Source organism: Typopeltis vanoorti, chromosome 4 (genome assembly GCF_054136105.1).
Source record: "Typopeltis vanoorti isolate ZY-2024b chromosome 4, IOZ_Tvanoo_1.0, whole genome shotgun sequence".
NCBI classification, from domain to species: Eukaryota; Metazoa; Arthropoda; class Arachnida; order Uropygi; family Thelyphonidae; genus Typopeltis; species Typopeltis vanoorti.
The window spans coordinates 115,561,348-115,580,494 of NC_143552.1; the positions used below are offsets into that span (position 1 = coordinate 115,561,348).

Below are 19,147 nucleotides of genomic sequence, written 5' to 3' on the forward strand. Positions count from 1 at the left end.
TCAGTGATACCATACTGACATGGAAGTGCAGGGAGTCAACTGCAAGTGCTAACCTCAGTGGACAACCCAACACTTACAGAATTTCGCCGTAGGATGCTATGAAGGATAATATGTGAAAACCGCCATTCGTCGGCCGACTCGCTGAATGCGAAATTTTGGGCATCGATTGAGAGAAGAATCTGCAAAAAACATTCAGAACCGAGGCTCACAGCATGGGTTTCCATGGTAGGGCCGTAATATTATCCCCAAACATTACCCGAACCAACATGCAGCATCTTCTTCAGTGGTGCAAAGAGTGTGTATAGTGGGTCGATGATTCTTCGAAAGCTGTATTATGGTGCGACGAATCGTGCTACACCCTCGGGAGATGATGTAGCGTTACCCCAACAATGAAATTCGGAGGCGACGGTGTGATGGCACGGTCCTGTTTTTCCTGGTTTATCCTCGGACCTCTGTTTGTGGTGCCACAAACATTGAACTCCGAGAGGTATCTGAATGTTCTGGACAATCCAATGCTTCCTATTTTGTGCTGTTTCTACGGAACTGATCACTGTCTCTTTCATCAAAACAATGTCATAAGGTTGTGACTGCATGGTTTGTGGATATGAACATCACCACACTTGACTGGCTTCCACAGAGCCCTAATCTGAACCCTACTGAACATCTGTGAAATGAACTGGAGCATTGGGTGAGGTCAAGGGACATCTGCCCCACAACAGTCCATCTCATTGCATGTCTACAGGAAGAATGGTCCAAAATTCCTATTGATTGCTATCGTACACTTGGGGAAAGTATTATCGCAGTGGAAGGTGGTCCTACATCTTATCAAGGTGAACGCATCATTGGCTGTTTGTTCCTCACACTATTGACTTCTTTCCAACAGTGTATATTTCAGCAACTCGTGGCAAATTCCTAAGTTCTTGCATAGGTAGACTTTGTTTTGGGTATACTTATTATTATTATTATTATTATTATTATTATTATTATTATTATTATTATTATTTAATTTAGAATATAATAATTAATTGTTCTTTAAGGCCTAATGACATTCTTATTAGGGCAAATCCCCTCACGCTAGAATATAAAGTATGAAATATTCTAGCATGAGGAGATGTTTTCGCAGAAGATCCGAAAGATCTACACCTTTTTTATTTTTATTTTTATTTTTTTTACTTTACAAATGGAAAGCTAACAAAACAAACAACAACAACAAAAAAACATTAATTTCAGCTCTTCAACACTGCTGTAAGAGACGTGTATGTAACTGTAGAACTACGGGAGTAATGGAAGACGATTTCTGAAGAGTCTGTATATTTGCCTTTTATTAATTCATTAAGATTCCACTACCAAACAACACCGTTTCCTAATTTTTGGTTCTTTTCAATCTTAGGCAGAAGCCTATGAATATTGATGACTTTCCAGTACTGGTTTAAAAGTAAACAGTAGCAGAAGAAGAAAGTAATTTTTTTTTTTTTTTTTTTTTTTTTTTTTTGTTAGAGCAAAAGACTCAATGCCAGATTAAAAAAAAAAAAAAAAAAAAATCCCATTTGAGACTTTGAAATCTTTTCTGAGGAGAAGCAAAAGTTCGAAATGGGTTATCCGGTAGTGGAATCATAAAAATGAACCAATAAAACATGATTATACGAACTCGTCGAATAGTGGCGCTATGTTACGACTTAAAATTTCCAAGGGTACTCACGTTCTGAATCTCAACGTTGTTGCAGGTTGATACCAACTTTTAAAAGTTACGTTTTGCATTTAAGTAAAAAGTTGAATGTTTCCGTAGATCAGAATTGAAATGGGACATATTAGAGATAAAAAAATAACAGATATTATTATAAAGTAATAATTTCAAATCATTTTAAAGTATCTCGTAAGCAAATTATTTATCAAATGATTATATGAACTTTTTAATTATACAATTATAAAAACGTACTTGGAATCTATCATCAGTTTGCGTTATCCGTGTGTAAATATCGGCAAGTATGTTGAGGCACTCGCCAAGCATTACGCAGTCCCCCCAGAACACAGATATATTATTAAGGAATATAGTTGAAATACATATAGAACTGTTCTAATTTATATTTGGAAAATATCAATTCGTTATATAAAAACACGCATTAACACATTACGTACAAATAATGTTCAGTTGGGATTTTTAGAATTACTGCCGATGCAACTAAATGGTTGAGATAATGAAGGGTTACTACATAAACACTTAAGTGTGGAATTTTTAAAAAAAAAAAAAAATTAATTAAAAAAAATCTCCCACCGAAGGATTTTCTAGTACTGAGAGCTCTGCCTGCTTCCATGTCGCTACTGTTATACATATTTTTTTATTTATTTTTATTTTTTAAACTTCAGCTTCTAACACCAAGGGGAAAAAAAATCTTTTTTTTTTGGGGGGGGGGGTTGTTTCAATGTTTCTTGAGCTCTTCTGTTAATTAAGTAGTTGCTTTCTGAGTTATTTATATATAGAAGTATAGTCATAGATGTCGACGTAACTTTTTACCAAGGGGAGGAAAGAATATTCGAATATATTAATATTCATAGCTTTTCACGATAAATGATACAAAAAATGACCGTTCGTTTTGATGAGCAGTGTGATGAGAGGGGGGTGGGAAACGCAAAATCACTTTGCTATTAAATAACATCTCCTGCACAAATTAAAATACTCGGCCCTTGATCTTTTAAGCACATCTTTTAATATTTTCCTGAAATAAGAAGCTAAACAAAGAACTATTTTTAGGGTGAGGGGAAGGTCTAATTTACTTTTATATAATGCGTAACTTTGCTTTGGAACGATTCAAATGCTTGTAGCACACGCAGGAATATCTGAATACTTCGGGCTGCACTGAAGACACGCAGGCCGGTCAAGTAGACTTCTGATATAATGCTCTCCTCAATGCTACTGCAAATCTCAACTAGATTAAAATCGTACCTTGACGTAAAAATTATCGTATTTCACAGTTCAGCGTTATAGATAGGGTTTCGAGTTTGTTTTGTATAATACAAGATGCAAAATATAGTTTGCGTTTTATTCAATTATAAAATAATACAGGAGTGAAAAAGGTGTGCTTCTTTGTTCCAAGGAAGCGACGTCTGTATATGCGATTGCAATTGATATGCATCCATTACTTTATGAAGTCCACCGAATATATAAATATAGATCCTTGATCATCATATTTCCTTTTATAAACAAATCTAGAATTAAGCCATAAGCTTGGAATAATTTAGACTTTTTTTTTTCTTTTAAAAACATTTCTGAAAATGAATGTTTAAAATTTTCGTTGCACTTTCGCAATATAATCAAAGAACTTTTGGATCTTACGTTACTTGTTGCACAAATTAAATTCCACTCTGTTTACATATGGTATGCAGTGCCGTAGTCGCTATGTTTTCCTTCTTTTTCGTCCATACTTCTTTTAAACTTCATATCCCCGAAGTAATGGCACACAAATCAACTGTAGGAGGTAAATAATTGCTGATGGTTCTTCATTTGATTACGAAAATACGTCTACTTTACGACATTCGTTTCGCGTAGCTCTCTTTGTAATAAATGAGACAACTCGTCAGTTTTAAGGATCCACCGACCTCCTCCGTCGCTGTCTGTCGTAATTCACTCTACCACTAGGGCGCACTTCGAGATAGTTGCTGCACCCTATCGAATAGCGGTTGGGTCGAACTTTTTTATATGTATAATGCTTAAGGCTCACCTAACACTGCTGGTCAAGATCCGGTCGTGGACACGCGGATAACCAACTCGCTAAACCAGTTCTATGGTAGTATAAATTGGGCTACAAAAAGTAATCATGTTTCAGGGAAGCGATCTCAGTCTTTTGCAGAATGCAGAATGGAACTGCAAATATATATTGATGTTTTGTAACAAACAACACGTTTTTGGATAGTAACAACGTTTAACAACATCAGAGAAAGGCAGTTGTCCTTTTTACAAATTATTTAGTTCTATTATAATGAGGATCTGGAAGGAAGTGAAGCATTTTTGCCTTTCACAACAAATTAAAAAAAATAAAAATACCCGAGTAGCAAAACAGTTATATTTTTAAATTATACTACAAATTAAATATATGAAATAAATACTTTACGACATTAATATTATTATAAAGTAATTATAATAATATTAATACAAGAAAAATTGAAAAAAGCTATTACTGTATAATAAATATTTCTCAGCTGCCCTCTTTTTTCCTAAATTAAATAAGAATATAACCTTTCAGAAATTCAATTAATTGGATATTCCAAATATGTTAGGAATTAATACCCACGATACATTTTAACTGGTTTTCGTCTGGTATAGTGTAGTGTAGATGTTTATTTGGTAACCGTTGTTGGCAGTGCTTGTTTTGTACAATAGGTGTCGGTACGTATTCATCGCTAGCAGGAAATTTTGAAAATTAAAATAATTATACATTTGTATGTCATGTGTCACTGTTAATAAAGGTGCCGGATGATGTACTGTTGCTTTTTGTCTAAAAAAAAAGCACTGGTTGTTGGTAAATCTTTGTGTTAATGCTAAATGTAAGATAGTCTAAAATCATTAATGCTTTTTTGTTGGTGATTATCATTAATATATGTTAAATGTAAAATGTTTGTGGAGGGCTTCGTTGTTGATGCATGCTCCCAAAAATGGTATTTAATCTTGTGTGAAGGGATATCAAATTGTCCTTATAGAAACTTATTATACAAAATGAGTTTTTAGAAGGGCCATATCATATGTATTTTATATATCTTATTAATTGTTCTGCCTTCTTCTTTTCACTGTTAAGCTCAAATGCTGTAGCCTCCATTTTAAAAGACCATCCCACTTTTTTTTCTTTCTTGGTCTTGCTCTATTTCTTTTACCGTTTCCAGTTTTTACTTGCTCTGCCCATCTGTGCATTCTTTCTATACAATTTTTCCATTCTTCTTTCCGTTTTTGGATCCAATCATTTACTGGCTGTATTTTGCAATTTTCTCTGATTTGTGAGCTCTGGATTTTGTTTCATCTTGTTAAACAAAATCCTTTTCGAATTTTCTTTGTTTTCATCTCAGTAGTTTCATTAATTTGTCTAATTCTTGTAGTTGCTGCATATGTCAGTAGTGGTCTGATTACACTCCTTTATAGATTCTTATTTGTGTTTCTTTGCTTATGTTCTTATTCTTCCAGATGAGACTGTTGAGACACTCAGATATTCTGCTAGCTTTTACTGCTTGCTCTTGTACTTCATTTTGTGTGACGCCATCATTGTTTATTTCTATTCCTAAATAATTAATTTTACTAACTTGTTTTCAGTTATTCTCCCTTCAATTTCTAATTTGGATTTTATGGGTTCCTTGGCAGCTGTCATTATTTTATTATTTTCTGTTCTTCAGAAAATTTTACAAAGATATAGAAAATGCTTTTTTTTTCTGTATCTTTGTAATTAATTATTTTTTAAAATTATTTTTTGTATCTTCATATTTTTCTTTTTTGTTGCATTACTGAATGCATTTAATAAATTTTATAGGTCATCTTCTTTTTCTACTACCAAGATTATATCATCAGCATACCTAATTATTCTTATTTTTTATTCTAAATTTGTATTCCACATTTTCCCATTTTGTTTACATACATACGTCTTCAAGGCCCACCTTTCCTAATTGGGTTGTGCGGGCAACAGCTGCAAGAGGAACTTCCAATGGTCACAATCCTCTGCCACCAAGCTCAGGTGTTCTGGTGGGATTCCCAAACGTGTCCACCCAAGATTTTGGATATAATCTATCCAGCGAGTCCTTGGCCTTCCACGTGCCTCCCACCCTCTGGCTTGGCAAAGAGGGCCTGCTGAGGGAGCCTCTCTTGTGACATTCTGACCAGGTGCCCGTACCAACGTAACTGTGATCTCTCAATACGGAGAAGCAGCGGTTGAGTATTGAGGGTTTCCCGAATGGCAGAGCTTCTGACTCTGTCGAGTCTTGTCAGCCCTGCAACCCCTCGAAGGAACCTCATTTCAGCCTCTTGGATTCGTGTCCGCATTCTTTCGGTCATTACCCAACTCTCATGACCATAGGTGAGGATGGGGACATAGACTGTATTGCAGACAGCCAGCTTTGCCTTCTGGCTTAACTTCCACTTCAATACTACCGAACGGCCAAGCTCCCACAATATTGAGCTTGCTAAGCCAATTCGAGTATCTAGCTCTACGTCCCATTTTCCATCATTCGTGAATATGGACCCAAGATATTTAAACTTCTCCACCTGCCTCATTGGGACTCCACTTACATGTAGAGTGCACTGAGATGGTTGTCTTGAGACCACAAATGTTTCAGTTTTGGCCACATTGATCTTCATTCCACACTGAACTGCACAAACAGCTACAAACCTATCCAGGGTCGGCTGGAGGTCATCTGTGGAAGAGCTAAGCAGAACTAGGTCATCTGCAAAAAGCAGATGTCCAATGCTACATCTTCCAACTCTGACACACTCACTGCCTCGGCTGTGCCTATCCATCCAGTCCATAAATATTATGAAGAGGAGGGGTGACAGAACACATCCTTGGTGGAGGCCAATGGAGACTGTGAAAGGTTCAGACTTTGTGCTGTTTACCCTGACACAAAACTCTGGGCATTCATACAGAGACTTGATGGCAACTAATAGTTGGCCATCCACTCCATACTCCTGTACTACTTGCCAAAGCTTATCCCAAGGAACCTGGTCATATGCCTTCTCAAAGTCCACAAAACATGTGTAGACATTCTTGGCATATTCCCAAGATTTCTCAAAGACTTGCCTTAAAGTGAAGATTTGGTCAGTTGTGCTTCTACCAGAACGAAAGCCACGTTGTTCTTCCTGGAACTTTGCTTTGCTTTTCTGCACCGTCTTTCCAAGCACCTAGCATACACTTTCCCAGCCAGGCTGAGCAGAGAGATGCCACGATAGTTACTGCAATCCTTCTGGTCTCCATTCTTGAAGACTGGTATTATTATGCCTGTATATCCAAGCAGCCTGACACACTCGAGTCAGCCAGAGAACACCGTCTCGATTTAAGGCTTTTAGCATTTCGGGCCGAATTTCATCATCGCCAGCAGCCTTGCCCGATTTTAGCGATTTTATTGCTAAATGGACCTCTTCTACTGTGAGACTAGTCATTGCCCCGATCTGCACCTCTTGGATGTCCACAACTGCTGGGCCACCCGGGTTAAGAAGGCTCTCAAAGTATTCCCTCCATCTGTGGAGGATATCCTTCTCGGTTGTTAAAAGTGCACCATCAGAGGCCTTAATTGCCCTTGCTGTGCACGATTTTGTTAACCTCTTTTATTATTTTATACATCACTAAATTAAATAAGGTGGGACTTAATGAATCACATTGTCTAATTTCTTTGGTTATTTTAGTTTCTTCAGTCTCTCCTTGTTCTGTATTTGTTATAAAATTGTCTCTCTCTCTCTCTCTCTAACATTTCTTTTGTATTTTTTTCCAGTTTTAATGTGATTATTGTGTCTTTTAATGTATTCTCTTAAATGCTTTTGTTAAATCAATCAAGCACAGTAAAGAGGTTATTATTCACCTGATTTCGCTATTATTTGCTTTAATATACATATTGCATATATTGTTGATCTTTTTTTCCTAAATCCTTGTTGCTCATCTGATAATTCACTTAAATTATTTATTATATTTCCACTTATTCTTTGTGCATAATTTTAATGTGGTGCAGATTTATTCCTCTGTGGTTCTTTGGATTTGTCCTGTCTCCTTCTTAAAGATTGGTATTGTTCAGCTCGCCAGTCATTCGGTATTTTTCTTTCTATAAACACTGTATTTAAAATATGATATAGTTATTTTGCTTATTGTTTCCCTCCATATTTCAATAGTTCATGCTGTATCTTATCTATTCTAGCTGATTTTCTGTTTCTAAGTTCTTCATCAGTTTGTTCAATATCTTTTTCTGTTATTTCGAAAGTTACATTATCTTCTTCGTAAATATCATTATTGTTGATTATATTATCTTTGTTTTTTCTGTGTATAGATTTTAAAAATAGCCTTTCCATTTATCCAGTTCAATATTTGTTAGCTTTATACTTCATTTAGTTCTTTCTTTTGAGTTTATATTATTCTCCAGACTTTTCTTTGAATGTCATACAAATCATGTTCTCATTCTTTGGAGTAGGTATTTCATTCCTGTTTAATTTTTATCTCACTACAGTGTATTTACTTTATTTCGTATAGTTTTATATGCTTCATAAATTGAGGTACTTGATTTGTTTTGTAGATATCTGTGAAATGCAATTTTCTTTTCTTTCACTAAACTTATTTTTGTTAATTGTTTTTTCTTCTAATGCTTCTTTTGCTGCTTCATGTACAATTTATTAAATGCTGACCATTTTTCTTTTATTGTTTGTTTGTTTTTGTCTTGTAATGTTTTCACTTTATCTAATAATCTTATGCTTTCATCCTGGAGTAATTCTATCCTGGATTTTGTTATTCTTTGTATATTTCAATTTGCTTTATTCTTTGAAGTCGTTGATAGCTTCATTTTCCCAAGAGCTAACTTAGGGTTGCTTTCTATATCTGCTGATGTTAGAACTCTTACATCAATAATTTTTCCTGACATAATTTCTCTATAAGTTATAATGTAATCAAATACATTATTAGTTCTAATGGAATTACTCTATTCATTTCAATGTTAATACACTATTAGTTATAATGTAATTAATTGTTTTTCCTGTCTGGTGAAAATAGGCTGAGATGCAGGGGCAGGATATTTTATACTCTCCTGGTTTTGCTCAAGGATGATTTTCCTTAGGAAAACTCCTAAAGACAAACTCTACTTAATCCTGAGGTCATTACTCTAGCTGCTCTACCAGGCCTCTGTCTCTTCAGCCTGACCACTCCGGTTTCCCTGGTATACTGACTCTGATTGCCATTCATAGCTGTCTCATCATCTGCTGCAACCACATCTTCAACCTCATATCCATCTTCCTCCTGTCGCACAACCCGTTTGGCTGTATTAACCTGCTTCACGAGTGCCTTTTGATCGTTAGCTACATCAACTTCTTAATTCTGTGCCTTCTCAGCAAACAATAACCTTTCTAAATGCCCAACACGAAACCCATTCAAATGCAATCCATCAACTTTAAGCCACTCCAACTTTCCTTCAAATTTACTCTACAGATTCACAAACTGGAACCCCTTTTTCTCACACAACTCCGCCATCTTGCTATTCATTATCTCTGCTGCCTTTCTCAACTCACTATTGTCATATCTGGGCAACACGTTAACGAATTTTCCAACACTATTAACCACTCCAGCAACAACTTCCTCACGTCTCTATCAACATTCCGTTTTTCACTAAGTCATTCGTGTCTACAACCACTAATTCTGATGCTCGCTCTTTCCTTCTCTACAAAGAATCAGTTATTTGTTTCAATGTTCCACCAGGAAAGCATGTTTGGTGTACTTTAATTAGTAATCACATCTCTAATGTCCCTATACAATGATATGCGATCATTCTTTGATTCTTTCTTCATAATACTAACGTCCTCCTCATTCGCATCAACCAATTTCTTCTTTTGGTGTTTAATTTCACCTTTCAAATGCTTCATTTCACTTTTCATTTTCATCGACTCATGTTTAAGGTCTTCTACCACGGTCCCTTTATTATCATGACACTTCCATGAGATTTTTGTAGACACTAGCTGTCATTTTGAAACGCTCTAACCTATCAATACGATTTTCACATACTTTCTTTCTTTCTTTTTCTTTTTATTTTTTTACCTTCACATCTTTCACATTTTGCAGTGCATATATGAAGTAATTCTTGCAACACATCCACTGGGTAAAATCCAGAGCAGAACTTGATCTTCATGCTGAAGCTTTCCGTAGCGCAGATGTGCGCTTCTTTACGGATGCAACCAGTATCAAAACCACAAATAAACAAACCAACTTCCAACAACAAACATTACGGAAGAACTTGTATCCAGCATGAAAAAAAAACAAGCACAATTATAATAACAACAACAAAATAATAGTGAAAAACGGTTTATAATTTACAGCGAAACACCAAAACACAAAGAGATGTAGCCAGCAACGATGTTGTAAACAAACTTTTAGTCTACGAAAAATGCGCATCGGTTGCTCACAGGAGTGTTATGTGGCTAAAAGTATAGAATGAGCGAATACAGCGTCGTATACAGTAAATGGGCATTGGTATTGAAGAGCGTAATATGAGCAGATCCTCGTAATGCGAGATATTATTGTATAACTTTTGGATATTATAGAAATAATATGGATAAGTAGAGTATAATTTTGATATATTTTATCTGTGTGGCCGTTTGGATGATTAAACGTTTTACAGTTGTTACATCATATGAATAGAAAATATGTGAAAATTAAGTAAATTCAGTGTTAATACGTAGGACTAGTTGATAGATTAAATGATTTTAAGGAAGTGTTCCAGGGAGTTAATGATACCCTTTGACATGTTTCTTTAACAGGAGTTTTGCAAAAAGGTCTGCAATGTAATGTTTTAATCTCACTAAAGAGTGGAAGGATAAAATTGTTCCATCTTCGCAAGATTGAAACATTACATTATAGGCCAGTTTGCATCTGGAATGATAGTTAAAGTAGATGATGATCGTTTCACTGTAAGAGTCAGCATGGATTTGTTAAGGGTGCTGTTTTTTAGCAAAAGTAAATTACATATTAAAACAGAGTGACAGACATGTAACAGATAATAATAATTATTATTATTATTCTCCATTAAACATGAACAGATATGATAAAATTATATATAGTAGCATAGCTACTATATATAATTTTAGCATAGATTTTGCAAAGGTCTTTAATAAGTTGCCATATGACAAGTTTGTATTTAAACTGTTATAAATACAGATGGATAATAAATTAGTGAGTTAGACAGATGTCTGCAAGGCATCAGGCAAGTTTTATATGGACAGCATTATCTCACAAGAGGAAAATCACTAGTGATATGTTGCAGGGATTTGTTTTAGGACCATTACTGTTTAACTTATACATATGTAAATGATATTGAAAAATGTTTAAAGTAAAATATGCAATTGTTTGCAGATGATGAAAGAGATTATAGTTCTATTATACAAGGCCTTGATCAGGCTGTGTTTGGACTGATGCACATAGATTTGGTCATCAGGCTTTTGAGGAAATGAAGAGATGTTGGAAAGGGTTGAAGGTAGAGGGGGAGGCAAAGGGACCCTGGCACCCTCCAAAGAAAAAGGAAAAAAAACTACAAAAATTTCGAAAAATCTTTTTCTAATTAAAATTAATTTTTTTATTTATGTTGTGTCGTGTCTTCTATTTCTATACTAATTATGAATTAGCGGTCACATAAGGTGGGAATACCCTATAGCTCTCTGGAATCATGGCCACTGTGAATGCAAGGCGAACGAAGTAGTGCTCAGGTGGATTGAGCACTACTTCATTTGTCCGAGCTGGGCCAGAGGAGATCACAGGTATCATCTATTGGCGATCGTTGCAGATGCTCAGTCAGTGATGCATAGTGTGTATTCTCAAATCGTCTACTCAACTCGCCCCTCCCTTCCCCAAGATTATATCCTAAGTTGCATCATTGCAAAAAAAAAGTGACTATAATAGTGGTCTTTGGAATGTTGGGTGTGAAGACAGATTGTTAAATGTAATCTATTGAGCTTGGTGGGTGGAGAGAAGATAATTAGGTATGTGAATGTGTAAATTATAGTGTTAAATTAAAGGTGACAATAATACAAAGTTTGAAAAGGACATGGTTGTTGGGACATGAACACTCCTGTATGCATCCTAACCACTGTGGACCATGAGCAGCTAACAAGAAAGTGGATGCTTATGGCAAGTGAAGGGTGCAGGACAACAGATACTACTGCTAAATTTTTCCATAATGAATACTAAATCCCATATGACAAAGAAGAAATAGATTTTTGACTTTTGATTTGTTACATTTTTTTCATTTATTTTTTTGTAACACAAATGAAGTCACTGCATATATTTGTATGTACAAATGTGGCATAGTGTGTTCCATTCTCTTTATACTATGAACTTTTTAAACCATCCTCATAAAGTTCATAAGTTGGTGAGAGTTTTTTAGTAAACACATCCAGCAATGTTTAAAACGTTTTTTTTAAAACGATGTATAATAGTTACATAAAAGATAGATATTACTAAAGGTTTTCCTTTTCTTTTTATTAGTTTGTCCACTGGGAACTTATAAATCTACAATTAGTGATGAGGCTTGCTCACCATGCCCACCTCATAGCACTGGTCCATACAAAGGAGCAATTGAATGCCAGTGTGATGAGAACTATTACAGAGCAGCAAAGGATCCAAAATCAATGCCATGTACAGGTAAATAAATTAATTCTATTGAATGAATATATACATTATGATGTGTGTGTATCACATTGGTTTCACATCAATTTCATAATTTTTATGTCTAGATATACACTTAATTGAATGTCTAGATATAAACTTAATTAGTTTTTAATGACCTCATAATATATAGATTGGCAACAGTTGAAGTAGATTGACAATATTAAATCATGATTGCCTTCATTCAGAGTGGAATATATTCACTGTATCTCAGTATAAAGACGTTTGCTAGTATAGCATATTATTTTTATTATTTATATTGAATTATATTTATCATTTTATTATTTTTTTATATTTTTAATAATTTTATTTATAATAATATTATATTATAATATATATATATAATATAAATTACAATAATAATATGATAATAATATTTTGATATTTTAATAATTATTTTAATATTTTATTATTATTTTCACTTGGTGACAGAGTATATTATATTTGACAAGAAATTATTTTCTTGTTTAATCCTTTATCCAAGTACAAGTAAAGAAAGTTTGTGCATGAAATATCTTCACAACTAGACTTGTATGTAAATGCTGATGACTTCACATCAATTACCTTAATATTATTATTATTATTATTTCGTGACACCTCCAAGGAGTCTGACTCATTGAGGAGAGGACACCCCCTCCCTCCACAACTCTATCCACTAACTACACCGAACCTCTACTATTATCATCTACATCAATGCCATCTACTGCCTACTTCCACCATCACCAGAGTAGTTTTTTTTTGTCTGTAAAATTGTGTGCATTCTTCAGGGCTGATTTGTCTGTATGCGGAATGAAAAACCTGAGTTTCCGGGTGAAAAAAACCCTGCTACCTCCATATGAGATCAGCTAACTCACCTTCAACTGAAAAAGCCCATATGAAGATTCCTCCCATCACGACAAGAATCAAATTTAGGCCTTTTCCAATCGAAGGGCACAATGTACCGTCATTCTTCCAATTGCTCTACGGAGGCGCTATCCCATAATGCAAAACACACTTCCTTTTGGACATACATAATGCTCTGCATTAAGAGAGGATCGTTACCTTTTACATTTCTGTGTAAGTAATCGGATCATCTTCAAAAACTAGGCAGTCCTTCAGATCACTCTAAGTGAATGACCTGAAGGATCATTGTAACTCTTGACCACTTCAAGATATTCAGCAGCGGTTCTACTCAGTGACAAGAAAAGCATTTCACTGAGAACTGCTCTTCTCATAGAACTTCCAAAGGCTCCTGATCAAGACCAGTTTAGTAGAAAGTATGCCATAAGCCAGTATCCATTGAATGTAGTAGTTCTTAAGATCATTTCAGTGGGCAACTGTCCATGGAGACAACATTAGTGAGAGCCAGTCACAGTAAGATTCCAGGGTTGAATTAATGCAGAAATCCTGGGTCTGACTGATGAGACCTTTATTTTGGACCATCAACTAAACCAGTCTGAGCAGTGACCCTCTCTTTATCACTAGTTGTCACGATGCTTCACATACAACCCTTGATTGCTTCCAGTTCATAAAGGATTAAACAAAAAAATAATTTCTTGGCCAATATAATTTAATTAGGTATGAGGATGTGTAAATTATAGTGTTAAATTAAAGGTAACAATAATACAAAGTTTGAAAAGGATATGGTTGTTGGGACATCAGCATTCCTGTATGCATCCTAACCACTGTGAACCATGAGCAGCTAACAAGAAAGTGGATGCTTATGGCACTTGAAGGGTGTAGGACTTGGTCCTGCACCCTTCAAGTGCCTTCAGTAGTATCTGTTGGCTGCAAGTCAACAGATACTACTGCTAAATTTTTCCTAAATACTAAATCCCATATGATAAAGAAGAAATGGATTTTTGACATTTGATTTGTTACATTTTTTTCATTTATTTTTTGTAAAAATTGAGTCTTAGTGCATATATTTGTATGTACAAATGAAGTCTTAGTGCATATATTTGTATGTACAAAATTGTCACAGTGTGTTCCATTCTCCTTATACTATGAACTTTTTTATACCTCCTCATAAAGTTCTTATCAAAATTGAAATAACTGTGTGTGTGTGTGTGTGTGTGTGTGTGTGTGTGTGTGTGTGTGTGTGTGTGTGTGTGTGAGAGAGAGAGAGAGAGACGGGGGTAATTTTTTATATATACAGTTTTATTTTTTAATTAGAAATAATAATTAACACATATTAAAACTCTTATTTTTTTTCATCTAGAACCTCCATCATTGCCACAAAACCTGACTGTTAGCTTTGTAGATCAGTCTACGGTTATCTTACTATGGCAAGTGCCAAGTTATCTTGGTGGTCGCAATGATACTGTGTATCGAATAGTCTGCGATGCATGTGGTAATTCAGTATCTTACCTTCCTTCTCAGCAAGGCTTCAATGACACCAAAGTTACTATTACTGGATTAAATCCTGTCACAACTTATCGCTTCCAGTTATGTGCTGAAAATGGTGTTTCAGAATTTACAGAAGTGCAGTATGTTGATATCACAGTCACTACTGAGGCTTCAGGTAGGAAGAAATTTTAAATGGGGAGATATTTATAGACTGTGTAAAAAACATTGGTGACATTTTTACTTGTGTTCTTAAAAAATGTAACTTGAAAATCGATGCTTTAAACATTTTAACATAACATTTTTAGTTTTTTGCTGTTAGAAATACTTCTAATCCCCCAAATTTTCAGAGAGAGAAGACAGCATATAATTATATATTTTAATTGCTTTTTTCCTCTTTTGTTATATATAGTTCCTTCAGTAGTGTCCAATGTCAGAGTTGTTTCTGTTAAGAGCTCAGAAATCATCTTAGCCTGGGATGCACCAGTTGATCCATTTTTAGATATAGAAACATATGAAATACGGTTCTTTCAAAGAGGATTGGAAAAGAATGCCTCAAGTAGTCTAACTAATAAAGAAGAAATACAATTTTCAAACCTCAAGCAGAGAACTGAATATGGATTTCAGGTAATTTTGTTATGTTTGCTTCATAATGTATATATGATGCTTATAATAGGACAAAGCTGTTTACAGTTATGTGTAATTTTCTTGCTTAAAACATTTACCCCAGGCACAGGCAATTTTGTTGTACTTGCCAATGGGGAAGAACAAGAGAATTTATGCTTTCTGTTTATGTATCGACTGGGGTGCACACACACACCACAAATTGTGACATGTACTTATTTAAAACCAAAGCTATGGAGATAGGAAAAGGGTATTATTTTCATTATATATAAGTATTGTTTAACCTTCATATCAATGATATGAAGGATTGCAGGGGGATATTCAGTTGTTTGCAGGTGATCTGAAGCTGGGAAGAGGTATTAGTAATAGTACAGATGTGGTAGCCCTGCAAGAGGATTCGAATAAACTGGGCAGATGGACAAATGAATGGGGGTGTCAGTTTAATTCAGATAAATGTCAAATCTTGAAGTTTGGGATACATCGATGGGAGGCTGCATACTTTGTTGGAGGAAGTGGGAGAGGCAAGGGATTTGGGAAGGATGATTGATAAAAACCTGAAATTCAGGGACCATATTGCAAATATGGTGAAGGTAACGCAGAGGATTGCTGCAATACTGAGGATGATGCTGATCAGCAGAGATAGGAATTGTATAAAACCCTGATCAGACCACACCTAGACTATTGTTCTCAAATTTGCTCCTTAGGATTTGAAGGGGGTAAATTAACCTTGGAAAGAGTGCAGAGGCAGACAACAAAGACTATATCTGGACTGTACAATGTTAGTTATAATGTTAGGTTGAGGGAATGTGGACTGCAAAGTTTCATAGATAAAAGAAGGAGAGGGGATATGATTGAGACATTTAAACTTGAGAGGCAGTTACAGGGTTGACACTGGGGAAGTTCTTTTGCTTGGTGGAACAGGGGCCATCCCTGGAAGTTGCAAAAGGAAGTATTGAGGAAGAGGGTGAGGAGTGGTTTCTTTGCAAGGAGAGTGGTTGAATCATGGAATGAACTGGCCAGAGAATACACATGATATGATTGAGAGATAGACTGTGTAGATAGGATTAACTGTCCTATCAGAACATTAATTAGGTTTCTAACAAGTCAAATTACTTGGCCATGACAGGCCATTGAACCTAACACATAGGCGAAGATGAGATAAGATGAATTTTTTTTTTTTTTTCGATTTAACATTTACCTGCACTTCATATTATTGTCATTGATATTATCTGTTCCAATCATATCCATCATATTGCATATTGTGAGCTCTTTTAATTGTTTTTTAACCAAACAGTTCCTGTTGTCTTTGTATTTGTCCTCTGAAGGTGTTAGCCATTATGACTAACATAATGTTACTTAAATAATTTATTACTAATATTGGAATTTTGTCTCAATTCTATTTTATTAAATACTGTAAAGTATATTATATAGGCCGCTGTAGCTCAGTGGAAGTAGCATTTGCATCTGCATTGTTAGGCTGCTTGAAGAAAGACTTAATCTCCATTCTAGTTGCTGACTGGAGGAACTTTTCTAAGTCTTTCTTTGAGCAGTTTCTGAGCTAGTTGGTCTCTGGCACTGGCAAGTTTTTTTTTTGTTTGTTTTTGGGAACTGAGGTTTTTCATCCCATAAACCCAAGACAATCAACTGCAGAACCCAGACTATTTCAGACAATAACATATTGTGTTATGGTTCGGGACAATGAGATGACGACACTTATTTGCTGTCTCTCTACTGGATACTGCTTAAAGTTAGTGATTGGCTTGGGCTAATTATCTCTGATTGCCTACTGATGGAGACTGAACTCCCACTCAGTCTCCAAACGCTAGAGCTAATATGGCCTCACCTTCTCCCCATAAGGGAATAAAACAAATTAGCTGGTTTAGCTGATTTTTTAAAGTATTATAATGCTGAAAGTTGGCTCTTTATATAATTGTTTGCTGATATAAGCTGGTAATGACAACAGTCCTTGCATCTACTTGGTAGCATATAGCAGAGTAGGTAGTGTTTTTATTTTTTTTTTTGTCAGCAGTATATGTTGTATAATCAAAAATTAAATAAGTTAACTGGGTTAGCTTTATGGTAAGATGGAGAGCACTACTTTCCAACTTTTGGCATTTGAGTCCAACTTAGAGTAATTTAGACATGCACGTTATAAGAGTCACTGTGAGAAATGAAATTGGAAACATGCAGAATCTCCGTGGAATTTCAGTTCTTTTGAACTGGGGATGGGGACTATTTTTTTATTTATTTATTATGTATTTTGACATATATATTTTTTATTTCTGGGTGAGAAACTGAAGTAATTCTGTAAATGAATCTTGTAAATTGTACTTAGCTATCTCACAATTGAAAGAGAGAGAGAGAGAATATTTTTGTTAATATACTGACTTGGGTCAGTATATTAACTGTCATGCTCTCTGTTTCCTTTTTTTTCTTATGGATAATGATGCAAATAATTTGTTACACTTACATAGCATATTAATTGAAATTAATAATAATAAATACATATATTTTGATCCAAAAATTTTTACTAAGAAGTAAATTATTTTTGAAATTTCAGGTGAGAGCAAAAACCACTAGAGGATGGGGAGACTATAGCAGTCCAGTATATAAGATGACTGGACAATTAGTAGGAAGAACAGGTAAAGTTTGATATGTTTATTATTAAACATTTAAGTTCAGTTGATGTAAATTTGTCTTTAATTTTTTTATACCTTTTTTTATAACTTTCTTCAGCTTACACAAGATCTGGAATATAATTATGATATTTCTGATATGATTATGATATTTAAGATTATCACGTTGACTTCCTTCATTTTTAATATAAGCCCATATAGTATGATAGTATAGTAGAAAAAGATATCAGATATGAAAATGGATTTCAGAAGTTGTATATCATATTTTGTTATCATTTTTTAGGAGCTTTATTAAAAAATTTAAATTATAAAGGAAAGCTATGCATTCTAAGTAAAGAATATAGTAGTTCAAGTGGAAGAATGACGGTACATTGCACCCTTCAACTGGAAAAGAACTTAATTCGATTCTTGTTGTGACGAGAGAAATCTTTATATGGGCTTTTTCAATTGAAGGTGAATTAGCCGATCTTATATAGAGGTAGCAGGGTTTTTTTTCTCCCAGAACTTGGGTTTTTCGTCCCATATACAGTCTCTCTCTCTCTCACTCACTCACACACACACACACACACAGTTTACAGACAATGTATGCTAGTGGTGGGCAGTAGATGGTGTTGTGTGTTGATGGTAGTGGTGTCATGTAGTTGAAGGATTATGTAAGAGACATGGTTAGTTGTAGTGTGCCCTTCCATGATGAGTCCTTGTGCTCCTTGGGGGTATCACATAATAATAATAATAATAATAAAAGTTTACTAAAGATACATATGCTGGATATTTTAATATTTTTTAAAATATTTTAATAGATATTGAAGTCAACGAATATGAATGAATTTTTTTGCTGATCACTTCTGCAACATCATCTGTGATATCCAGATAACTAGTTAGCTCAGTGAATTGTCCATTTCATAGACTGGCTTGGAAGCAGAACAATAAAATATGTATCTATTTGTTAATTGGTTGCCAGATACTTAAGATTACTTTTTAGCTAAAAAAAAAAAAAAAGCAAAAGAAGTGGTACTTTTGTATGTTGGTAATGCATTTATATAGAGGAGAGCATCATTATTTCCTGACATGTGCCCTCAAGGATGAGGGTAGTGGTGTACAAGAAACTTAACACGTTCGCTGCCACGCTCCTTGGGCATAGTTTGTTCCCGCACGCCAAGCGCTTTCGCGTCTTCAAGGTCACTATGAGTAATC

At 34.9% G+C, this 19,147-nt stretch overlaps 1 protein-coding gene across 1 annotated transcript in view; it reads left to right on the plus strand.

Moving 5' to 3' along the window:
• Window positions 1-19,147, plus strand: part of LOC150107624 (ephrin type-A receptor 4-like) — a 472,256-nt gene that overhangs the window by 387,567 nt on the left and 65,542 nt on the right. The window contains exons 4-7 of the mRNA XM_090391433.1: window positions 12,189-12,344; window positions 14,569-14,871; window positions 15,106-15,320; window positions 17,878-17,959. Of these exons, the coding sequence (XP_090247559.1) occupies window positions 12,189-12,344; window positions 14,569-14,871; window positions 15,106-15,320; window positions 17,878-17,959 (756 nt within the window). The remainder of the gene's footprint in view (window positions 1-12,188; window positions 12,345-14,568; window positions 14,872-15,105; window positions 15,321-17,877; window positions 17,960-19,147) is intronic.